This window comes from Podarcis pityusensis (genome assembly GCF_964106645.2).
Source record: "Podarcis pityusensis genome assembly, chromosome: 2".
Taxonomy (NCBI): domain Eukaryota; kingdom Metazoa; phylum Chordata; class Lepidosauria; order Squamata; family Lacertidae; genus Podarcis; species Podarcis pityusensis.
Genome location: NC_138029.1, coordinates 31,801,615 through 31,824,712, shown reverse-complemented (window position 1 = coordinate 31,824,712; position 23,098 = coordinate 31,801,615). Strand labels below are relative to the sequence as shown.

At 46.8% G+C, this 23,098-nt stretch overlaps 3 protein-coding genes across 9 annotated transcripts; 2 read left to right on the top strand and 1 right to left on the bottom strand.

Moving 5' to 3' along the window:
* Window positions 1-61: 61 nt before the first annotated feature.
* LOC308470599 (methyltransferase-like 26 B) lies at window positions 62-5,202 on the top strand. Of its 3 annotated transcripts, none has more exons than XM_080994058.1 (8): window positions 62-195; window positions 1,177-1,332; window positions 1,494-1,753; window positions 3,020-3,179; window positions 3,263-3,322; window positions 3,907-3,974; window positions 4,296-4,374; window positions 4,571-5,202. In XM_080994058.1, the coding sequence occupies exons 2-8, from the start codon at window positions 1,309-1,311 to the stop codon at window positions 4,622-4,624; spliced, it is 705 nt and encodes a 234-aa protein (XP_080850184.1). In that variant the 5' UTR covers window positions 62-195; window positions 1,177-1,308; the 3' UTR covers window positions 4,625-5,202. The 3 variants fall into 3 exon arrangements, with proteins under 3 accessions (XP_080850184.1, XP_080850183.1, XP_080850182.1); XM_080994057.1 differs by having other exon boundaries at window positions 62-248; XM_080994056.1 differs by lacking the exon at window positions 1,177-1,332 and having other exon boundaries at window positions 62-248.
* Window positions 4,913-18,028, bottom strand: HGS (hepatocyte growth factor-regulated tyrosine kinase substrate). Of its 3 annotated transcripts, none has more exons than XM_080993730.1 (21): window positions 17,901-18,028; window positions 16,009-16,093; window positions 14,432-14,507; window positions 13,898-13,990; window positions 13,421-13,544; window positions 12,812-12,927; window positions 11,578-11,646; window positions 11,299-11,423; window positions 10,676-10,754; window positions 10,481-10,579; window positions 9,815-9,910; window positions 9,487-9,525; window positions 9,237-9,380; window positions 8,646-8,859; window positions 7,855-8,027; window positions 7,569-7,709; window positions 7,274-7,451; window positions 7,035-7,168; window positions 6,295-6,405; window positions 5,999-6,094; window positions 4,913-5,775 (listed from the first exon to the last, which is right to left on the bottom strand). In XM_080993730.1, exons 1-21 carry the CDS (start codon window positions 17,935-17,937, stop codon window positions 5,662-5,664), a joined length of 2,343 nt encoding a protein of 780 aa, XP_080849856.1. In that variant the 5' UTR covers window positions 17,938-18,028; the 3' UTR covers window positions 4,913-5,661. The 3 variants fall into 3 exon arrangements, with proteins under 3 accessions (XP_080849856.1, XP_080849857.1, XP_080849858.1); XM_080993731.1 differs by having other exon boundaries at window positions 9,815-9,912; window positions 10,492-10,579; XM_080993732.1 differs by having other exon boundaries at window positions 12,875-12,927.
* On the top strand, window positions 17,687-21,814 carry ARL16 (ARF like GTPase 16). 3 transcript variants are annotated; one of them, XM_080994109.1, is made up of 5 exons: window positions 17,687-17,790; window positions 19,028-19,097; window positions 20,602-20,715; window positions 21,060-21,175; window positions 21,430-21,814. In XM_080994109.1, the coding sequence occupies exons 1-5, from the start codon at window positions 17,702-17,704 to the stop codon at window positions 21,596-21,598; spliced, it is 558 nt and encodes a 185-aa protein (XP_080850235.1). In that variant the 5' UTR covers window positions 17,687-17,701; the 3' UTR covers window positions 21,599-21,814. The 3 variants fall into 3 exon arrangements, with proteins under 3 accessions (XP_080850235.1, XP_080850236.1, XP_080850237.1); XM_080994110.1 differs by lacking the exon at window positions 17,687-17,790 and adding an exon at window positions 18,038-18,162; XM_080994111.1 differs by lacking the exon at window positions 17,687-17,790 and adding an exon at window positions 18,059-18,260 and having other exon boundaries at window positions 19,040-19,097.
* The last annotated feature ends 1,284 nt before the right edge of the window (window positions 21,815-23,098 follow it).

Below are 23,098 nucleotides of genomic sequence, written 5' to 3'. Positions count from 1 at the left end.
TTCGGGCCGCTTCCCACCCTTACACAATGCCGCGCTAGGGATGAAGACTCTATGGCAGGCGTTGCTGCGCGCGGCGGCGGCGGCAGACGCGTTTGTTAGCAACGGCGGACGTCGCGCGGGCTTTGGGAGCGTGTTTTCTTTGCGCGGGAAGAGGAAGGAGCGTTTGGAGCCTGTGGAATGGAGGCGGTGTAAATTGTAAAATGTGTGCAAAATGGTGTTCCCGGAACGTGCCACTGAGCTCTACAGAGGTGGTTGTTTGATTCGTTTAGCAAGGAGACCGGTGGGATTCAAAAGCTGGGAAGGCATAATTTGATATTGCCAAGTGCACATATTAACAGCACGGCGCTGGGGCTGCTGACAATTAAAATTCGGCCTAGCAAATCACAGGGTTTGTTTACAAAGCTGATAATTAAGCTAAGGCTGCAGCCTTGAAACACTTGGGAGCAAGCCCTGTTGGATTCAGTGGGACCTACTTCTGAGTAAACAATAATTCCCAAAAAGATTTTGGTGATGTACAGAATTGGTCCTGACTACTTTTTTGTAATTTGATATATACCAGCGTGCTGGATATTTACAGAACACAAAGATGTACAGTCTAACTTGGCTTGGATCCAGAATTAGCTTTGTGTTTCATCCAGTCTGCCTTCTTGAAACAAAGGGCTTTTTGTGTGGGAGAGATGCAGAGACAAGGATTTGCATTAGTTTGATTTTAGCCAATGCTGATAAGAACTGAAAGTTTTTAGAAACAGACTTGCCCATCAGACACCACAAATGAAGAACTCAGTGGGGAAAGCTGCTGCACACCAGAAGCCCCACAGCAGAGCTCATACTGATTTGTATTGTTTTTCAATGCCTGCTAAAACCTTTTTCTTTAGACAAGCATGTATTAATTTGATCCTTCACAATAAAATGAAGTTGTACTTTTTAGTTTCAGCAGTTCCATTTCTTGACCTCTTATACAGTGAGTGATGGCCGCAAGTCTCAGCACTGTTGATTTAGAACACATTCCTGATTCAGGAATATTGCAGCCAGCCTAGTACCGATAGCTGGCACTGATCTTAATAGCTCATGAAACAAACTCCTAGACAAAAGTGATCTTATATAGTAATGCTGTTAAAGTTATGTATTACTGTATTGCATTTGCATATAAATAAAATCTAACAAAAAATCCAACAGAAACAAGATCCCAAAGACAACATGTTTCTGAATAAAAACAACAGGACTCTGTGACCCCTTAAAAGGCAACCATCTTATTGCAGCATGATGAGTATTTGATCAGCCTACTTTGTAGAATAGATCATCAGGTGTATGAAGCAGACATGCAGCTCAGAGGTCTGTACAAAATATCCCCGTGAAAACATTGTGTTGAATCTTTCAGCAGGATTGTCTGAGCTGCAGGTGCAAGGGCAACACGTGCTTTTCCTGCTGTAGCCAAGTGCATCTTAGTGTAATCTCCTTTGCCTTAATAAATCTAGCTTAGGGCATCATTGTAGGGCTGGAGATATCAGAAAGCAAACAGAAATCCCGGGAGAAGAGAACAGAGCCTATCTCCAGAAAAGATGCTAGTTTCGCCGATGGCTGAGAGAAACAAGGAAACCATCCTTGAGGTGCTGGCTGACTATGTGGATGACACAAGATCAGCTTTTGGGCTTGAACTGGGATCTGGCACAGGACAGCATGTGGTGCACTTTGCCCAGGCCTTGCCCACGGTCATCTGGCAACCCTCAGAGATCAGCCCAGCTTCTCAACAGAGGTATACTGGGGCCTGTGGTGACAGCAAGGGATGGGTGTTGTAGTAGTGTGTGGACCATGCTTTCCCTTGGCCCCAGCAGAATGTTGGCACAAAATCTGCACTAAAAAGAACTGGCTCTTAGTCCTTGTTTATAGTCAACCAAAAGGGACTGTCAAAAACCATATGGCAGCTTGTGTTCAGTAGCCTGGAAATGCCTTTCCAAGAAATAGCTAGACTGTTCTGCATTGGACAGATCCTAGCTGTGCATATATTCTTGGTAAGAAAGACTTGCTGCTGAAGCAGTAACGGCATGTGTATATTTCAGCGGAATAGTGAGAACTTCTTGGTGGCAATCTGTCTTAGACTATAGAATAATCTGGCAATAAAACAGTATATGCCAAGGTAGATGCATTTTTTAAAAACTTGGCTTTAATACCTGGTGTTGCTTTGACTACTTAGCCTGGGTCTGTGGGTTGTTGGTAGATTAAAATTATCATGGTTAATACTACAGTTAATATTACAGTATGAGAAATGAGGAATTTCTTTTTTGAGATGTGGTATGACAAACATGAACAAATGGTTGGCAAGCGTCCAAGGGGTTTTCCAGACGTTCCTTCATTACATTTTATTTTATTGTTAGCTATTCCTGAAATTTACAATTTGCAAAACATGCACAAGGGTGAGGATAAAATTGTAACAGCATTTCGTAGGTGGCATCTTGGCCTGTGCAAAAATCATCTGGCGCAAACAGCTTAAGTCAACAGATGGAGTAAAGAGGGTGTTGTGTGGGGTATTCCTTTTCAAATAGCAATAACATTTCTAATAGTCATTGCTCACCAAGAGGTGTTGGGAGGGATGAGGACAGAAACTGAAGGGCATAAAATGGCATGGGAGATTGTGCCAGTGTGCTGTATTGCTTGTCGCTAGCGTCACATACACATGTAATTGAGTGCCTGTGTCATTTACACTGACCATAATTCACAGAGCAGTCACATCTGAAATCTTAGCACTGTCACTTGGAAAAATCATAAAAATGTGTCCACCCCTTTAACTTGGAGAATCAATGTTGGATGCATATATCATACCCTTGTCTAGCCTTTCTCTGGTTCAGAGAAAGAAGTTACATACATTTCCCACTAGCATCCTACTATATTACCTGACTGTATTTCAAAGCCAGTGCTGCTTTTTTTGTGGGGCCAGGATGAAGGAAACTGGAGAAAGTAACTCTCCCCTTTTTTTATTATGGCTTTACACACAAAAATAAGAATCTTCCATCTTTTCCCACAGCATCTCTGCTTACATCCAAGCCACCAAGGTGACCAATGTCCGAGAACCCCTTGCCATAGATGTAACACAGCCATGGGACCAGTGGGCTGGCTTGAGTCAAGGCTGTTGTGACTTCATCATTATTATTAACCTGCTGCACATGACTGATCAAGGCCTGGAGGTATGACAAAGCACTTAGGTCAATATTATGGAAACTGACCTCTGCAAAGGATCTTATTCAACAGATAACCTTTTGCGTTACAGGGAATGTTTAAAGGCATAGGACAACTGCTGAAACCTGGAGGCATTTGCTTGGCCTACGGGGTGAGTATAGGAAAACCATCCATTACAGCTTAAGCTCAGTGGGAAGGCAATCACAGGCAAAGTCCGCTTTGCCAGGATTCCCCATCTGACCTGCAAGGTCATATTTCATTACATCTAGGTATGGGTGGGGCTTGCTAGAAGTCTTGATTTGTGCAGCTCTCAAAGTGCCTGACCACCAGCTTGTTGTTGGGAGCCTTTGAATTGATCACTCTCCCTCCACATCAGCCAATAGGAAGGCCGAGTGCTTCTGCTTATTGCTTTGCTCGGATGCGTAAGAGTTTTGTGCACCCAAGCCCAGCTCTAAGCAGTATCCACCACCACCAACTTGATGGAAAAGGAGAACCTCAAGGTTGGAAAGCAGCTCATATTTTGATCCAGTTCTGCCACAAGACTTCTTGCTCTTCCGCAAACGTGCTCATGAGTCTTACAGCACAACGCCTCCTCAGAAGCAAATCCTACTGAATTCAATGGGGCTTGCTCAAGGGTCACTGATGTTAGGTTTGTTGCCTTCGTTCTAGACCTTTGCCCTAAGAGCCCCATAGAATGCTGGCCCGGTGTTAATTCCCTCTGCTTCCACTCCACAGCCGTTCGCCGTTAATGGGATCATCCTCCCAGAGTGCAATGTGCAACTGGATAACATGCTCCAGGCCAGGTATGTTAGAGCTGAAGGACAGGATTCCATCTCATCTCCCTTGTGGTGACCACCAAAGGCCTAGTGAGGTCAAGGCAGGATGGGGAAAGGCTACTTGGAAATTTCCCCTTGATTTATTTCCTCACTATTTACATGTTGTGTAGTAGCATGGAAGATGGACAACAGGGCAAGATTTTGTGTTACATGATGAAGACGAGCTACAGGCAGAGACCGTGTTTAGCCTTTAGCCTACTGTTTCTCCTTCTTTGGGAAAGGGTCTAAGGATTTCGTTGTGACGAGGCCATGTTCTACTTTTAACACATTATGCTCTTAAAATGGCAGAAATCCTGAGTGGGGACTGAGAGATGTGGAGGAGCTTCGTCAACTGGCAAACACTAATGCACTCCGGCTCGAGCGCATGGTAAGAGGCTGAGGTCAGCCTACAACGTTGTAGGGGGCAATGAAATAGAACTGCAGAAACCACAACCACCACTTCCCACTCTTGCTCTTTTGTTTCCTGGGAATGGGGATCCCACCAGCTCTGCAGTTTCTCCCATAGGCTTCCATTTTGCTCATCCTCCCTGATGCAATACTCAGTGCCTATTTTTCTTCCTCAGCTGGAGATGCCTGAATACACCAAATGTTTGATCTTTCGGCGGAGGGAGTTATGATCTCTGGCTACGGAAAAGTCAAAGGAAGACTGCCCTATTTATATGGATGGGTGTGGAAATTAAATTAAGAAAAAGAAATGGATGCTTCTGCAGCTTCTTTGGGGGAGGGGGCAATAACGTTTTCAGAATGGCTTTAAGAAATTCTATTCTCTGCGCTGCCCCAGGATGACGAATGCCTCCTGTACCCCCTTCTAAGACCTTGCATACACCGGTGGTCACAACCCACCAACTAGTTCTGCAGAGACAGAAACTTTTAACCCAAGGCCTACGAGGAAGCACAGACTGAAAAAAGTTTTAAATACTTTATTGTCACTGGTTCCATTCTGCCTACACCAGCACTAAACACAAGAGATGAGTCTTCAAAAGCAGCGAGCATAAGTAGGGCAGAGGGAGGAGAGAAGAAACGCAGGCCTGGAGCAGGCTGTGTTCAATGTCGTGGGTTCTCCAAAGGGACTGAGAAGAGACATGGAGGGCTGTGAGATCATGGAGGGGGAGGGGGCAGTGGTGTTGGAGGTGAAGGCCACTTGATTGGCAAGATGCAACCATAGAATGTACTAAAGGGGAGGGGGGGAGAAGGATGTAGGCCCAGATCATGCTGTGGGCTGGGCCCATTTACTCTGGCTTTGGAGCATGCTTAAATGCAGTTTCCAATGAGAAGAGCAGCTCTCCCACCTGTAACGGCGCACATAGGAGGCACTCCTTGAGAATTCTGCTCTGCTACCCAGCCAACACAAAGCTAGGAGGATCAGGCAGTGGGCTACTCTCTCTCTCCACAGCCAAGGAACAGTGTATAAGGTTATTTGAGCACAGGTGTCTCTCACTCCTCCCAAAAGGCTCACTTAGTGAGGGATGGAGGGGGGAGGTACAGGTAGCCAACAGGAAACTACCTAGGACAGCGGGGGCTCAGCTCTCCGTTCCCCAGGGTGGGGATGGCGCAAGGTAATAGCAATGGTGTAGCGAGTACAGCAGTGACCAACAGATGGTAGTGTTACAATGTCTTAGAAACCCACCCCTCCCTTTCCTCATAAGCCAAGAGATTAGTCAAAGGAGATCAGCTGAGCCTCTCCGCTGCCGCCTTGTGCCTGTTGCACCTGGACTGGAGCCTGCTGAGGCTGCTGCTGCTGCTGCTGAGGTCCTCCAGGAGGCGCCATCTGTAAGGAGGCAAACAGGGAAGCGAGTAAGGAGGTCTTGTTTAAAAAGGCATCCTCCTCCCCCATTTAAAGCTACTGTAGTAATGGTCCTCCAACCCATGGATTGGCACAGAGGCTAAAAAGCCAAACAATGTTGGGCTGAAGGAATTCAGGGCATCAGCCTAACATGACATGAAGAAGTCGCCAAAACAGTTGCCCCCAAAGTGGCTGGTCGAAGACTCACCTGCTGATACATAGGCTGCTGTCCTGACAGGTAAGGCTGCTGGGGTGGCAGGTTACTCAAACCCTGTTCCTGTCCAGGGAGGGTTGACATGAGGTTCTAACAGGAAAAGAAGAGGGCATAAGACTTTCCGCCAATCCACATGGCTCCATTCATAACAGGAGGCAGCCTGAAGCTTAGGGGTGGCTTTGCTGCCTCTATGCACATACAAGAATTCCCCTTCAGTCCTGTCTGCTGGCTGCCCTCACACCGGACACTGGAGAAGGCGCACAGCGCAACAGTTTCAAGGAGTCTCTCACCTGCATATTGTAGGGCTGGTAGCCCATGGAGACCGACTGATTGCCCATGTAACCCTGCGGCGCTTGTGTCATGGCTGGGATCGCCTGGGTCTGGGAAGGGGCAGCTGCGTTCTGCAAGGTAAAGGAGGCAGGAATGGGTGAGAAGTCCTGACAAACTTCAACACACAGGCAAGAACACAGGGAGAAACTTTTGCTACTTGCAAGCTGGCAAAGACTATTTATATTCCACTCTTCCTCCAAGCAGATCAAGGCGGCATGTACAGTCCTCTCCACTGTATTCACATAGGTGCTATAGGTAAGACGGAGAGCTTGCTACTTGCACTGTGCTTGATGGCTATGGGAAGACTTGAACCTGGAATTCCCAGGTCCAAATCCAAATGCTTGAACCACAACACGCATAATGAGATGAACTGGACTGTAGTCCGTTGAAGCTGATGAAATGATTATTATTTTTTTGTCTTTTATGTGGCCACAAGGCTCCGTTATTTTTGCTGCAACAGACTTAACTTGGCTACCCTTCTGAAAATGGTTTAAAACAGGTGCTTCAACTTCATAATAACAGAAGCATCACCGCTAGAATGATTCAAACTTGGATTTTCTCTGTCCTAGTCAAACACTAATGACATCACCACACTGGCTTGAACTCTCCCCCCTCCACTTTCACAACAGCACATATAATCTGCTGGGATTTAATCCCCTGATTTGGGGCAGAGGAAATTTGGGCTGTGGGTCAAACTTGCCTGGTAGCCTTGGGTAGGTGTAGGTTGGTAGGAAGAATAGGCAGGATTCGTGGTGGGCACAGCCTGCCCTTGCGGAGCTGCCTGGGCATTATTAGTGCTTGCTGAGTATATGTAGGTGCTCACCATGTTGGGATCTGAAATACAGATGAAATATGAGAAAAGGACAGCCTTCCGAGACCCGGTATCCCGTTTCAGGTGCTTTCAGCTAACACATTCCCCCTCCATCCTATTGCTCTTACCTGTTCCTGCCACAGGCATTGCAGTGTATGGTCCAGTGCTGCCCTGGGCAGGCTGGCTCATGTACACTGTGTGCATAGGTGAGCCCTCCACAGAGCCTGCTGGGCTGAAGGTGCCTGGGAAGCTTGTGGGGCCTGATGGCTGGTAGATCACCCCGCCAGCAGGAGGCATGGCCTGCAGCTAGAGAGACAGGAAGCAGGTTAAGAGAGGGACGGTGACTTGGCTGATGTATTTGCAAAGAGAACAGCCATGGAAGGGAAGAGGAGGAGGGATTCTCGGCCTCTCCACCCGTCATACCTGAGCATACGGCAAGGAGAAAGCAGGCATCTGGGCCCGCATTTGGATCGTTTGCTTCTGCTGCTCCAGCCGCAGCTGGCGCTCCTTCTCTTGCTCCTGAAGGCGCTGGATCGCCAACTGCCGTTGCATCTCCAGGTATTCCTACAAGTTGGAGAAGCACATGGGATGTGTTACAACACGGGAGCCATGGGGCTTCATGCTTTACTAGGCTGCACCGCTTGCAAACCATTTTGCGGAGGGCAGGTGTACCTTTTGTACCGGACACACTTGGCAGCGGCCACCTCACCTGTTTCTTCTGCCGCATAATCTCAAGCTTCTGGGCTAGCTGGATCTGGCGCTGGCGCTCGGCCTCCTCGGCAGCGCGGCGCAGCTTCTCCCTGTGTTCCTCCCGCAGAGCATTCAGGGCTCCCCGCGCATCCCGGATCTGGGCAAGTTTATCTTGAAGTCCTTCATAGTACACTGGGCAGGGGGAAGGGGTGAAAAAAGGCGTAGTCAGAAGCCCCACCTCCATGAGATCCACAGGAGGTATAGCACTGAGGTCCAGCGCCGAGGGCCTTCTGGCGGTTCCTCGCTGTGAGAAGCCAAGTTACAGGGAACCAGGCAGAGGGCCTTCTCAGTAGTGGTGCCCTCCCTGTGGAAGGCCCTCCCACCAGATGTCAAAGAGAAAAAACAACTACCAGACTTTTAGAAGACATCTGAAGGCAGCCCTGTTTAGGGAAGCTTTTAATGTTTAATAGTTATTTTATTTTAGTGTTCTGTTGGAAGCCACCCAGAGTGGCTGGGAAAACCCAGCCAGATGGGCTGGGTATAAATAATAAAAATATTATATTATAGCTCTCACCTCAAGGAAAGCAGGGCAGACTCCTCAGCGTGGGCCAAAGGCATCACACCATCTTCCCTTCCTTCCCACCCCAATGCTAAAAAGTGGAAAGGAAGCCCCAATGCCCATTTTGGTTCAACGCAAGGAAGTCAATTAACCGCCTATGATTTAATGGGGAGAGAGGTGATCCCAACCGTGCTACAAGCTCCTCCCGCAGGTCTCTGCCCACATTAAGGGCCGGGGCCCTGGGAACTTACGGCGGCGCTCATCCAACTGGTTCAGCAGCTCCAGGAGCTGAGGGTGCATGCTGTTGATGGACTGGAAGAGCGAGAGCACGGCGGAGTCATTGGTGATGCTCCGGCCCCGCAGGTGGTTGCTCTTCATGCGGTTGACGAAGGTGGTGACGGCGTTCTGCAGAGCCTTCAGGAACTGGTCGTGGCTCTCGTCTGTCTCGCCGTTTTGGTATTGCTGCTGGGGAGACCATCAGAGAGAGATGGGGAGACCATTAACTGGAAGCCGCAATTCCAACTAAGTTAAAGCTCAACCGAGTTCATTTTTCAATGTGGCTTCAGCTGCCTTGGGTTACCCCTGTCCTGTTTCCCTGCAAGGCGATGCATCTCCTGTAAAAACCTTAAACCTCCAGACTGTTCAAATGCAGCACAGAAAGCTTGCTGCACTCCGTGCCCGGCCTCCTTTAATCCCACTGCTCACATTGGAGAAAGAAACAGCAGTTGCTCACCAGCTGGCAACCATTTCAGGAAAAAACCAAACAAACCCAGCAGCTGAGCCTAATTCTGCCTTACTGTGGAGCATCCTAAGAGCACACAGAAAGGGAAGGCTGCTCTTACCTCCACCACACTGAGCGGGGCAGGCTGGACCTCGGTGTTCTGGGTTGCTGGCTCCCCCATGGATAGCGGGGCGGAAGGGGTGGGGCTCTTGCGCACCTCCTCCTGCTTCTTCTCCCAGTAGTTGCGGTTCAGGTACCGAGCCAACTGCAAGGAGATGTTGGGAAACAGGAAGCAAGCTGGTTGTCACTAGCCAGGGTGCCACTGATACCAGCAAACTACAAAATGGCATATGGGGATGGGGGGGTCTTACCTCAGGGTCAATGTCCTCGGCCAGAGGTGCAGAGGAGTTCTGAAATAAGACACATATTACAAGACACATGCAAAGATGAGTACCCCCACTGCCTCCCCTTCCCTTAGGAGATCAAGCTTGAAACGATGCCTGTTTCAAGCTTCAAGGCATGAGGGGACTCGTGAGCAGAAGGAGCTGCTGAAGCAAGGTGACAGGAAAAGCCAACACCCATTCTCTTCCTCTCCCATGGACACTGTTGGACTTACCAAAGAACCACAGAATGTTCATGACACGGGAGAAGTGTCTAAATGGCAAAAGGGGAAATCTCTCCAGGTGGGTGGGCACTTACCACAGGTGAGGAATAGAGGGTGTTGACTGGTGGAGCCGATGAGGTGACTGGTGTCGGCTCAGCCTTGGGGTATGTGGAATACGTGCTTTTCTGTCTCTGCAGAGGAAAAGCAAGAGGGAGAACGATATAGGGATGCTTCACCGATTCCTGAACTTGCACAGCAAGCCAGGAACCACTTTTGCAGTCAGCCAGCAAGCCAGAAGCTGATTGGGAATGAAGCATGAAGCATGCCTCCTGACAGTTACCAGCCACGTCTGGGCATCTCAGAATGGCACAAATAAGTGTGCTGTTAGTGATGAAATTAGATTCACCCAGAATCAGCATGGTCTTTATCTGCTCTTAATTAGACAACAAAATGGGAAAGTTAGTGCAGCATTTTAATTAACTGAACACGACATAACGTGTATGTTTTCCGGAATCGCTTCTGGTAGTTACAAACACCCGATTGGCAAAGTACCCAACAATTAAAATGCCTCATTTTGGCAGGGGGGAGACGACATCAGCACAAGTTTCCCATATTTGAGGACTAGGCTGTTGCAGGGAAAGGAGTTTATGCAGAACACTGAGCTACCTAAGCTCTTTGGGCGCTACAAGGCAGTCAACCCTGCGGGGTACCTCCGAGTATTAATGTCACAGGAATCCCCCCCTAATTCTCAAGACACAAACCATCCTTTCCTTCTCCTCTGCCTCTGACTGGGAGAGTGCAATGGCCAGCTGCAGCTCCTCCTCCTCCTGCAGGGCAGTTTCATCACGCTTGGGAGGCAGCTGAGGGCAGAAGAAACAGCAGTCACTGTAACCTGGGTGAAGAGGTGACGGGTGAAGGTGGAGCCCCATCCCTTGCCATCACAGCCAAGTGCTCACCTGGGACTGCTGGGAAAGAGGGCTGGTCAGGTACTCAGGAGGAAGCTCCGTGGTTGCAGTTCCTTTCCCCTCTGCTTTCCTGTGTATACAGAGAAGCCAGGATCATGACCACAGCTGAACTGCAATCTGGTGGTCGGCCAGGGGTTTGGGGGGAAGAGAGGACCACTCAACACCTGCTCTATTGTAGCATCTGTTGGTCTGCAATAAGCCAATTAGCTCTTTCTCTTTAAGCTGCAACTTGCCAGACTACAGTGGAACCTTGGTTCTCGAACTTAATCCGTTCGACTCCTGAAACAGTTTGAAAACCAAGGCACAGCTTCCTATTGGCTGCAGGTGCTTCCTGCACTCAAGCGGAAGCTGTGTTGGACGTTCGGCTTCTGAAAAACATTCAAAAACCAGAATACTTACTTCCGAGTTTTCGGCATTCGGGAGCCAAAACGTACGAGTACCAAGGCATTCAAGAACCAAGGTACGACTGTATTCAGTTTACTGTTCGAGGAATAAGAACTCTCTCCCTCCAGAGTATGCACATGTAGAAAGAAAGGCTGCCAAAAAACCCCCTCATTCTTCCCCAACCTTTCTGTGCCAATGACCCTCTTCATTAGCTGAGCTCCGATACTTACTTGTTGAGATGCTCGTAGCAGGGCTCACACACTCGCACCTCCTTCTCTATGCCGAACTTGGGAATGGTGGAATACTTGGAGGAGCACTTCCCGCAGAAAATCTGCCCACAAGCCCGGCAGTGGTGCTGCGAACACAGGGAGAGGTCAAGAATAGAAGCCCACTAGAATTTAAATCTCCCGGCCACACCTCCTCTTGCTGCCATTATAACATGGCTCTGTGTCATGTCAGCTGCCACAGGAAAGGAGCTCCAGGTCGGGACAGGGAGCTGCACCACTCACCTTACGAGTCACCACCCCAAACTGGACTCTGCACCGGTGACACTCCTCGGCGTCCACCCAGTCTGGGGCCTGCCGCACAGAAACAAAGCAAGTATTGGGTAACAAAAAGGCCGTCACAAAGCCTTGAAGTGATCCTAAGAACCCGAAAAAAGCACCCCCAAGAGCAGCAGTATTTGGGGAGGGATCCCAGATAGAGAAAATGCATGTGTAACATAAAGAGGCAGTAAAAACTAAATAGATGGTTCTCTTCCCGAACTGGAATGCTGGCCATTCTTGGGATACTCTTGTCAGTGATCCATGCTCTGATAGCCTCACAGTTAAGACTACTGCAATGCATTCTATGTGGAGCTGCCCTAGAAGATGGTTAGGAGGCTGCAGATAGTGTAGAATGCCGCTGCTTGTTTACTGAATGAGATGCAAAGACAGTCGCATTACATCAATTTTCTGTGATCTGCACCAGCTAGCTATTTGATTCCAAGTCTACTTCAAGGTATTAATATTGGCTTATATTACACTAAATGACTTGGGACCCAAGTATATGTTTGAGTTCTTCACTCATTGTGTGCCACTTGCAAGCTAATATCTGTGGAAGGGGCCCTTCTTGTGGTTCCACCCCTGAGTAGTGCTTGGTATGTAGGGTGTGGTTGTGTGAGAGACCCGTTTGAGGGCCTTCTCAGTTGTGGCACCCTCCATGTGGAATTCCGCTGCCTCTGGAGATCTACCAGGTGTCCTTCCTACTTCAGTTACATTGGTTGCTCAAAATGCACCATGGCAGTATATGTCCCGGGGCAAAATCCTAAAAAAAAGCTCAGCAACTTCAATTCTAAAAAAAGCTCAACAATTCTGGTCGGCCCTCGTGCATGTTCACTTCATCAAATCTGGCCCTCTTTGAAAAATAAGTTTGGGCACCCCTGGGTTATGAGCAATCTGATTCCGTAACAATCTATTAGAAGTATTTACTTTCTGCTGTTGCTTTTAATGTTGGCTTTAGTTCTGCACATTTTTTTACCTTTTGTGAACCACCCTGGGATGCTGTTGTGAAGAACATTATAAAAACGAGATAAGCAAGTAAGTAACACAATTAGCTTCTCTTACTTCCCACAGCCCACAATGTACAAATCGAATGGGATACGTTCTATTTTTGCTATCACCCACCCCCAGGCAGCTGGATTTTCACTGGAGACTGATTCAGCCCAAACTCAGCAACAGAAGTATCAAGACAGGTTATAATTACCACAAAAAAGTCCAAATCATTTCCATATGTGAGGCGTGCCCCTTTCCCAACTGGGACACTCACCCTTTCTGCTGCAAACATGGCATCACTCTCCTTGAATTCTGGGAAAATGTGACCTGCAGGAAGATCAACAATGTCACTCTGCTGGGCTCTTCAACCACTGGCACCTGCTGGTACTTGGGATGGGGGCACCAAGTGAAAGACCTGAGAAGCTGTGTACAAATGCACACAAGCCATTCACCTGCTCACCACGTTCCCTTTCCCAGCCAAAGAAAACATGACATCCCCACAAAGGTACTGAAGGGATGAGGCTAGAGCGATTGGCATAGATTGGCCTTCCAGAATGAAGTCCAACCAACCGCCTGACCCATAGTCCAACATACCGTAATATCACAAGTGACAAAGATCACAGGAATTCTTCTCGGCTCTGGAAGCTACTGTGTTCCGTTAGGGCTTATACCTAAGACACTGACATGCTACATGGAAGCCGGTCATTGCTGTTTCTTAAATCAAATGCACCAGTGTGCTTTCTCCAGATCCCCAACTGAACATACTCCGTCTTCCCACCTGCCCGCCCCCTTCTTCACAGCACAGGTCACTCATCCTTACCTTCAACCTTCATGATCTGGTAAGTGTCCTGCACCACCTTGTACTTGGGTTCATTGCGGAAGGCATGAGCCCATGCCTGGATCAAGTACAGGATCTTGTTGCGAACATTGGCTTCAACTTGTCTCTGTAGAAATGTGCAGAGCCAGGATCAGGCAATATGCCCAATGGAAACGAACCCACAATCTTCCAAGGGAACAGCGTAAGCGCAATTTAACTGGGAAATGACGCTCGGAGCAATGCCCCTTGCCATCTAGTATCAGAAACCCAACCTCAGTTATTCTCTTTGCTCGCTACCTGTATATTCGTCTTCTACTAGGGGTGGGAAGGACAGAAAGAGTGGTTTTCCTTGTAAATTTCCTCCTGCTGGAAAGGAACTCTATGTTTGGCCTATAAGGGTGCTTCACTGTTTATAAATTTGGATTTCTTTTTCTTTAAACAGCTGCTTACGGGGAGGAGAAACAGCCAAAAAGCTCCTACCTTCAGCAATTCCTTCAACTCCTCCATGGTCTGTTTGTTAGCCACTTCATCGTGAACTGTTTGACCACAGTTCTTTACCACAGATTCCAAGACCTACAAGGAAAATATATTCATGAGCATGCATTGTCCCTGACCAAATATTCAAAGAGGTGCCCTGCTGAATCAGGCCAAAGGCCTATATAGTCAAGTATCCTGTTTCACCCCAGTAGCCAACCAGATGTCCTTGGAAATACCACCAGCAACAAACACAAATGCAACAGCCCTTTCCCCCAGTTTTCCCCCAGAGGACTGATACTGAGAGGCATACCGCCTCTGGTATTGGAGGTACTGATAGCTTTATCCTCCAGGAATCTGTCTAATCCCCTTTTAATGTTGCCCTAGTTACAAGTAATTAGCAGCAGAAGTTCTGGTCCTCCTTTGAACAAAAAGTGGGCTGGCTGCACATCTCTCTCGCAAGGTTAGGGAAAGAAAGCTTCTCTCATTGACCTGGGAGAGTGACTACACCCTGAGGAAGTTGTGTTCACTTTAGCTTACCTCTAGTGCGTAGAGAGCCACGTGTGGATTCTTGTCGTTGACTTTCTTCTTTATTGCACCAACAGCATATTTAGCCCTGGACAACAAAATGCGAAGAATAACAACTCAGTCTAACGGCAGCATACAAGGACCCATTGTCATTCTGAAGCCACCCCAAAATCCCTGCTCTCATGAAATATAATAGCAGCACTTATAATGGAAGAGGAAAAGGTGTCAATATGTGTCAATATTCAAAGCTAAATTATTTGACTAATCTATGATAACTGTTCCATTTACCAATCAAAATCACTGACATGTGAGGCAGTGAATATCTTGCACATCTGTGAGTTTATTACGTAATGTGGAAACTGCTGTATGATGAAAGAATAAGTATCAGTAGTTGTAGAAAACACTTGGAAATACATGCAGTGCCTTCTCTTCCTATTCTTTTCTACAGATACCTTCCTTGTCAAATATTTTCAGACAATTTCGTTATTAAAGCTGAACACACAGAACCAAGCCAATATAAGCAAACATAATTGTCACATTATTATTATCATTTTCCTTTTGCACAAGGGCTGCAGCTTCCTAGTTGACAGCATGTCTCTAGTTTCACAGGACAAGAAACCCACAAAACAATTTTCTCATCTCCTTCAGCAGAGGCTGTATATCTAGAAGAGCAGGACTCATATGTAGTTTTAACAGTTCTGTTAATAAATACACTAATAAATACACTGGGATGAGATGGAATTTTAAGACCCCAAAAGACTGACATTAATAGATGACTTATTTGACTGTCCTGAAAATCCATTTTTCTGAAGAAAATTTACAGCTACACAGAAGATATACCCTCCAGACACTAAGCTGAACCAATTCCCACAGAAAATTTAGTCTACACTCATCAACTGCTCATTTGGTTAACCTCTTACCTAGCTAACCTTTTTTGGTTCAAGGGCTATATTAACCATAAAGTACCACTCCAAGGGCTGGATGCCAAGGCCATTTTCCACCCCCTATTGCAGCTGCAGATCAGCAATGGGGATGAAAGAGCAAATGCTGTTCCTTGATCTTCAGGGAGTGATGGGGCTCGACAACATCACTCCCCCTGCTCATCAGATCAATCTGATGCATAAGGGGAGATTCTGATACATAAGGGGAGATCCCCATCATTGCACTGGTCTGGGTTGTGGAGCTGAAACCTCTCTGCTCACACCAGTACAACACGACAGCAGTGCTCAGCAGCACCAAGTCCTTCTCAGTAAACAATGACAGCAGCCAAATTGCTGGGGGCCACCAGAAATCACTTGGGAGGGGGTGTCCACACATGGCCCACATGTTATCTACCTCTGTATTAGTTTCATAGGCAGAGAGCATGCCATAGTAGCAACAATGTTGGCTTTGGATGTGGAAACCCCCAGGTTCAAATTTCTGCTCACCCTTGAGGCTCAAAGGATGACCCTGGGCAACCACAAATACTCAACTTACTCTACCGCAAAAGGCAGTTGCGAGGTTAAAATGTGGGACAGTTCTAAACATATGATCAATAAACCTTGATGTGAATGGAGCAAAGAAAGTTTGGTGCAGGCATCAGCACTTACTGGGTGTCACCCTGACGAATCATATCACAAATCTGGAGGATGGACTCCCAGTCTGTCTCCAGCAGAAGCTGACTGGTAGCTTTATCTGAAATACATTGAAATAACCATTAACCATTCAGGTCAAATGCTAATATAGTTATTTGCTTTAGGAGTCTGTTGGACAAATAAGCCATACTTGGTATTTGTTGGTAGAGTACACCAGAAATTTGAGAACCTTGAGCATTTTGTTTTGTGACCGACTGTTCACCTAAAAGTATCTTGCAAAATATCTTACATATCTATGCTTGGCATCAGCCCTTTGTATGTGGATTATAATTTTATTGAGTAATTTCAGTTGCATGGAATGGATGGTGAGTGGGATTGGGTGAGTGGTTGTATGAATGATGTGCATTATTTTGGTTGAAATTTTATGTTGTATTGTATTGCCTTGTAACATTCTCTGACTTCATAACTGATATTATGTTTATGGTGTATGGTATATATGAATTTGTTTTGTTTATATATAAATCATTTTATATGGTTTTTATTTTAATTATTGTGTTTCTAAATTTATTTTTATCTATTGTAAACTGTTGAGATTTTCATATACAGTAGTTTGCAATCTGTAAATGGAAACAACAACACCACAGTTATGTTGCTGCTAAGTGGTGGCCCCTTACAAAGAGCATTTCTAACCCCCAATAGCACAGTCAATACTTGCAGAGCATACTTGCTGTCTAGTGACCCTACCCATGTTTGCTACTCCAACTCTGCCATCCACAAAGCCTAATTATTTGCAACTGCTTCTGTGCATTTTCATCCTCTCACTTAATTGTAAAAAAAAATTACTGTAAGCTTCTTTAACTTTTTTCTCTTTCTTTTGCTAATGTTACTCTAAAGTTCATTGTTCATGGACAGCACTATATAAAAATTGGCAAAGGAGCTCATAATCTAATGACAATTGTGTGCCCATCCCCCATCCCCCTTTTCTTGTTTTCTGGTAAGCAATGTTATTGCCACCCCCACAGCAGCTGACACATTTCAAACTCCTTCCCCATGTGACATCTGCCCTAAATGCACCACTGTGTGCTCTCTTGACTCAGTCAGCTGAGAGTTCTGTTCTTGCCCTGTCACTTCCTGGATTGTTAGTCACCTTGCAGAGCCTGATTTTAGTAATAGTGGTGAGATCAGCAGTGTTGTACTGTAAAAGCATAAAGCTTTTCATTTCTCAAAAGACTGTTAAGTTTCCCCCAGAATTCAAAAAGAGCCAGATTAGTCAGTTAAACAAACACCACAGCTCTGATCCAATGATAACCCCTTCATTCGTCACTGAATATATGTTTGTTTGTGTGTGTGTGTGTGTGTGACTTGTTTATTTTTCTAAGGGTTGTATCCCATGCTATTTCTGTTCAGAGTATATCCACTGAGCTTTATGAACACTGGTTAAAACCCCAAACGCCCATTTTCGAGATCAAAGGGCAGCAAAAGGAATGTTGTCATCCTGTCTGTGTCTGGCAGAGGAAGTCGGTTACAGCTGCTAGGCCCAAACACGGTTTTGTTTTTACGTTGGGAGCTTCAATCTGGGCGTATGTGAGGCGACCATAGTGAATAACCATGGGGAAATGAATAGGGGCGGGAGGGGGGGATGGGCAGCGAACAGAGAAGCAGCTTTCAGATAAAAAACCCTATCTGGCTTCCAGCGTGATGGGAGCTGATGGAAAAGGGAGGTCCTCCGCGCAGGAGCTCCGGGCTTCGACGTTCCCCACAGGAGCTCTGCCCGAAGAAGCGCAGCACTGGGCGAAGGTGCGAGGGGAGCGAAGGGGAAGGGTCAGAACAGAATACCCCACCCAGGTATTTGGGGTCACAGGTCAAGGGGGCAGGTCGCTGCCGGGACTCCCCCCCGCGCCCAGTACCTAGAAGCCGCTCGAAGGTGCCGCCGCCTCGCCCCATGGCGATCCCCGTCCAAGAGCAGGTAGCACCGACCGCTGGATCTGGTTCGCCTCGGAAACCCGCTTCCGCAGCCTAGGCCCCGCTTCCGGCTTCCGCGGAGCGCCGAGGCGGGACTTCCGGCGGCAGCCATTTGGCGATTGGCGGACGTGGCGACCGGAGCGGCTTGTCGGTCCAGGAACGGATGGATTCGTGGCCGGGAGGAAGCGGTCGCCTCTGGTTGCTATGGTGATGGCCGGCGGCGGCGGCGGCGGCGGCGGCTCCACTTACTTGCTTCTGGGGGGTTCGGGCGCGGGCAAGACCCTGATGGTGAAGCGGCTGCAGAATATCCCCTCGCGGCTGGGAGGAGGGCCAGGGCCGGGGTTGCGGGTGCCGGGCAGAGAAGGCGGAGGAGGAAGCGGGGAGGCTGCCTGGGGTGAAAAGGGGTGGTGGGTGAGCTGTATCTCTCTGGCCTGTGTGGTGTAGTGGTTAAGAGCGGTGGACTCGTAATCTGGTGAACTGGGTTCGATTCCCTGCTCCTCCACATGCAGCTGCTGGGTGACCTTGGGCTAGTCCCACTTCTCTGAAGTCTCTCAGCCCCACTCACCTCACAGAGTGTTTGTTGTGGGGGAGGAAGGGAAAGGAGATTGTTAGCCGCTTTGAGACTCCTTAGGGTAGTGATAAAGCGGGATATCAAATCCAAACTCCTCTTCTTCTTCTTGTTCCCCTCTTTCTGGTCATCCATGCCTGCCTGGCAGTGCGACTAGGCACAAGATGGGCAAAAGGCCAGGGAGGGAAGGAGAGGGGTAGGAGATAATTCCTGGTGACAGAAAGTTAAGTGTGGTGGGAGGCTGGCTTCATGACCACAGACCCTTCCCATGAGGGTTGCCATATTTTGAAAAGCAAAACCTTCATTACTTCCACTTTTAACTATGGATCACTACGACGACTCACAAAAAAAAGGACATGCCCTGGGAAAAGAGGACATATGGCAACCCTACTCCCATCCTCTCTCCTGGGGGTTGAAGGGAACCCCTTGCACCTGTTTGGGCTCTGTCTGTGCTGTGTTGTACCGAACCTTTCTCCATTCCATTCCCACCACTTTCCTTAACAGTCTCTCTGCACAGCTGAGCTCCAAAGATGGTGCCAAAGACCTTGGGGAGCCGCCAGCTACTCTGCCTACGGTATGGCCTTTCTTGTCTTTGGTTTGGTTCTTGTGGCTCAGCAGATGGGGCTCAGCTGTAGAGCATGTGCTCTGCAAGCAGAAGGTGCCAGCAGGTTTGCTCCTGAACATCTTGTTCAAAGGATCTTGAGTAGCATCGGTAGGAAAGAACCACTGTCAGCCCGAGTAAATATTGCCCAGCTAGCCCACCAACAGTATGACTTGGCATAAAGCAGTTTCTTGTGTTCCAATTGGTACAGGATGTTGTGGTACCCAGATTAGAGATATTTACTGCTCCTGATGGGAAGACGTGGCAAAATCTTTGACAGAAGCAAATTGTGGTAAAGATAAGGGCATTGCTGTGGTCACACTAGCTATTGTTTTACACTTCTGTCATCAATGAAATCAAACTTCATTGAGCAAATTTCATCAGTGAAATTGAACACTGTATATACAGATTGGTTTATTTCAGAGTGGTTTTTGCTTGTGTGATAATGGCCGGTAGGTGGTTACCTTTGTTGCATTTTGTCACTCTTCTTGGTACAAAGGATTCACTTCTTATATAGCTTACACATGGCTGTGTGTTGTAGTCGGCTTACAGTTCGTTGCACACTGCAAAACTATTATCACGTTACCCCGTCCCCAGCCTCCAGCAAGTATTAATATTGCTCCAAATATTTTCAAAATAAGCTTGGAGAAGCTCAGCAACTTTGGGAAAAGAAGCAGTTGTACACAAGGAGAGGACATAGTTCAGTGGCATGTATAAGGCAAGACCACATTCAGCGTTTTGGGGTTTCTGGGCAACACACCATCCATAAAAACAACCAAGAAACTTGTAGTGCTCTCAAGACACTGGTTGAAACTGTTGAGTTATCCTTAAGCACTGTGGTTTTGATCACACAAACATTCCTAGAGCCCTCTGCCCAGATGAGTCATGTAAATAAACTAAACCTCAAACCAAATTAATTTGTTTTAAAACACTTTGACCAACTCTCTGTGATGTAGCTAAAGGGTAGCTTCACCATTCTCTATACCAGTACTCCCTGGGAACACTGTTATTTCACACCCCACAGCTCTTAGGTTACCTACACAAAATGACACCTTTACAGTATGAATTAGTCCACAACAGGCTGCTTGATCCATGAGATATGTACAGTGTGATCCCATAAATGTCTACTGAGAAGCAAATCCCATTGAACTCAGTAGGACTTGCTGCCAGTAGAAGACTTCAAACCTATGCACGTATTTGGGAGTAAGACACATTGAGTTCTTTAACTTCCAACTAAGTATCCACAGGATTGCACTGTCATTATAAGGCAGCAATAGCTTGTTTTGAGAATTGTAACTGCATCTCCAGCTTATCGGGCCTTTTAAGTGCATGGAAGAGCTCCAATCAGATTCTTCTAGTGCCAAGAGTTGAGTCATGCTTGACAGAAGTACCTGGACCAATCCCTTTGCCTGTGTTGTGAATAACAGCTCAGTTACCCACCAGCGTACAAGTCTAATTGGTGGTTGTCCCTTTGCAGGTTGGCACAAACCTTACTGACCTTCAAATACGAAAGAAAATCACAATTCGTGAACTGGGAGGATGCATGGGCCCCATCTGGTCTAGTTATTACAGTGACTGTTGCTGCGTCCTGGTAAGGGAAATCTGTCCACTCCTGTGGCTGTTTGCTGCTCTTATTTACTTTCATTAAAAATGAAAGCATAGGGTCTGAAGAGCCTGGAACATCAGCACGTCCTGCACCTGCTCCTTGGCAGCCCTATGTACTATACTTCCACATAGAAAAAATAACTCAAATTTCTAGAAAATCTTGCTCTGACCGGAGAATAACTAGGCAGTTTGTATGCTGCAGCACCTCAGTGGTTCATGCATATTTCCAAATTCTTCTGGCTATGCTGTGTTGGAAAACTCTGGAACTTTAGTTTTTCACTTTGGGGCTCCCTTTGAATCATTCTCTTTTTCTTTCTGTCTCTCCTGCAGTACATGATTGATGCTGCTAAGCCTACGCAAATCTCCTCATCCTGCATTCAGCTTCTGTCACTTCTTTCTGCTGAGCAGCTAGCATCAGTCCCTGTACTCATCATTTTCAACAAGATGTAAGTGATATTTAACTTTAATCTCTGTGCAGGGGACTCTGGAAGAGGGGGAGCCGAATTTGATGGGCTTCAGTGACTATTAGTAGCCAATGGCAAGGCAGTGGGATGATGAGAGTTATCAGAATGGGGATATTTTAATTTTCAGTTGATTTGCAACCTGCTCACAATGTTCCACTGCAGGGCTTTTTATTGGAAAGTTCAGCAGGCAGTAAAAAGTGTGTGACTACTGTTTTCTCTCTCTACTTGGACTTTAGTGACCTACCCTGCTATATGTCCCTTGTGGAGATGAAGTCATTGTTCCGAATCCAGGATATCATTGCCTGTGCCAAGCAGCCCATCACTGTTGTAGAGACCAGTGCACGTGATGGCAATGGCTTATCCAGTGTGATGCAGTGGTTTCATTCTACAACCCAATGTGATTGAAGCTGGAGATTGCTCTCACCTCAGGTACCTTGGTTGGACATGGAGCAGCAGAAAGAGACCTAGGCAACAGTCCTAGTCTTATCACTTAGGAAGCGGCAGCTAGCAAAATTTATAGCCAGCAAAACTTAATAGTTCCCTGCAGGCAGTGGAAACAACATTGCTGCTATGGACTTTGGATGTAGTTTGAACCCAAAAGTAAATATTTTCCTATTTAAATCATTCAGTATATTGCCTCTTCTATTCTGCATGTGCTACTAGGATGCTGGAGGAGAATGCTTCTATGGAAGGGGAGGACAAACTACATGTCTGTCTCATCCATTTATTTTAATTAAGGTCTTCATTTCTCACAGTCCAGGTTCCCATGGCGTCTGTGCCAGTTCTCAAATTCCTTCTGTGGCTTAGAGCCTCTATGCAGGATACTTTGTTCATGCAATGAATGCAGAGTTGTTAACAAAGAATCCAAAAGGTACCTCTTGGTTTCAGGGATATTGTAACTTTTACACAATATAATATAGAATAAATTTCTCCCTTCAGGTATTCACACAACAGCAGTTGCAACTGGCCTGTGGAATGTGGTTGTGTGTCGAGGGCACCTATTTGATTATATGTGGCATGAAACTTACCTTCTGCCATATCCTTTTGTGACATTATTAGCTGCATGTCATTCTCACTAACCATTGTCATTTACACCAAACCCCATGCCCCTTGCTTCATCTGCTACAATGGCAAGATCTTTGATTAACAGAATGGTGAAAAGGCAAAGGATCCATTTGTCCATCCATCCTGTACATCAGTGAAGAAGCAACTTGCTTGGACTAATTTTCTGTGCCGAGCCCTGCCTCCTTTTGCCCAGAATCAATCACAGACTTTGGGCCATGTGAAGGAGGTGACACTTTGAAAGTTTAAAAATAGCCACCCCTCTCATCCTTTAAAAACCTGATGGAATAAAAACAGTGTGACTAATTTTTAGACGGTTAGGACAGAACCAATCTGGGGAGTTTCCTTGGGAAGGTATTTTGAGCTAAGCAGTGTAACACTGCCAAGAAAAGAGCTTTAAATGTTCAGGAAATGGTCCAGAAGCAATTGGGGGGAGGGGAATCAAACAAAGATACATTGAAGCATAAAAGTACATTTAAACTAAGGAACCTTGAAAAAGATGATGGTGATCTGTTATATTATCATCAGCTATAATCTATGCTGTTTTTCTGACAATTATTGTCTCTCAAAGCTACTCAGATCAATAATAATGAAAAGATGTACTGCCACCAGGCTCACAAACAAGGGGAACAGCAAAAGAGGAAAGGATGGGGCAGGGGAGAAGGTGAAGGGGCGAAACCAAATCTTCACAAGTAGAATCACAGAATTGTAGTGTTGGGAGGGACCCTGAGGTTTAGTCCAACCCCTGCAATGCAGGAATAGGCAATACAGGAATATGCTGCTGTCCCATACAGGGATCGAACCTGTCACCTTGGCGTTATCAGCACCAAACTCTAACCAACT

What these genes read in the sequence shown, in the direction of transcription:
- ARL16 (XM_080994109.1), top strand. Translation starts at nt 17,702, where the DNA reads ATGGAAAAGGGAGGTCCTCCGCGCAGGAGCTCCGGGCTTCGACGTTCC. An exon ending in CGCCAGCTACTCTGCCTACG is followed by an intron (nt 19,098 to 20,601) that starts GTATGGCCTTTC and finishes GTCCCTTTGCAG; the next exon opens with GTTGGCACAAACCTTACTGA. An exon ending in CTCATCATTTTCAACAAGAT is followed by an intron (nt 21,176 to 21,429) that starts GTAAGTGATATT and finishes CTTGGACTTTAG; the next exon opens with TGACCTACCCTGCTATATGT.
- HGS (XM_080993730.1), bottom strand. Translation starts at nt 17,937, where the DNA reads ATGGGGCGAGGCGGCGGCACCTTCGAGCGGCTTCTAG. An exon ending in CCAGTTGGATGAGCGCCGCC is followed by an intron (nt 8,028 to 8,645) that starts GTAAGTTCCCAG and finishes CCCCCTGCCCAG; the next exon opens with TGTACTATGAAGGACTTCAA. An exon ending in TTATGCGGCAGAAGAAACAG is followed by an intron (nt 7,710 to 7,854) that starts GTGAGGTGGCCG and finishes TCCAACTTGTAG; the next exon opens with GAATACCTGGAGATGCAACG.
- LOC308470599 (XM_080994056.1), top strand. Translation starts at nt 201, where the DNA reads ATGTGTGCAAAATGGTGTTCCCGGAACGTGCCACTGAGCTCTACAGAG. An exon ending in TGCCACTGAGCTCTACAGAG is followed by an intron (nt 249 to 1,493) that starts GTGGTTGTTTGA and finishes GCATCATTGTAG; the next exon opens with GGCTGGAGATATCAGAAAGC. An exon ending in AGCCCAGCTTCTCAACAGAG is followed by an intron (nt 1,754 to 3,019) that starts GTATACTGGGGC and finishes CTTTTCCCACAG; the next exon opens with CATCTCTGCTTACATCCAAG.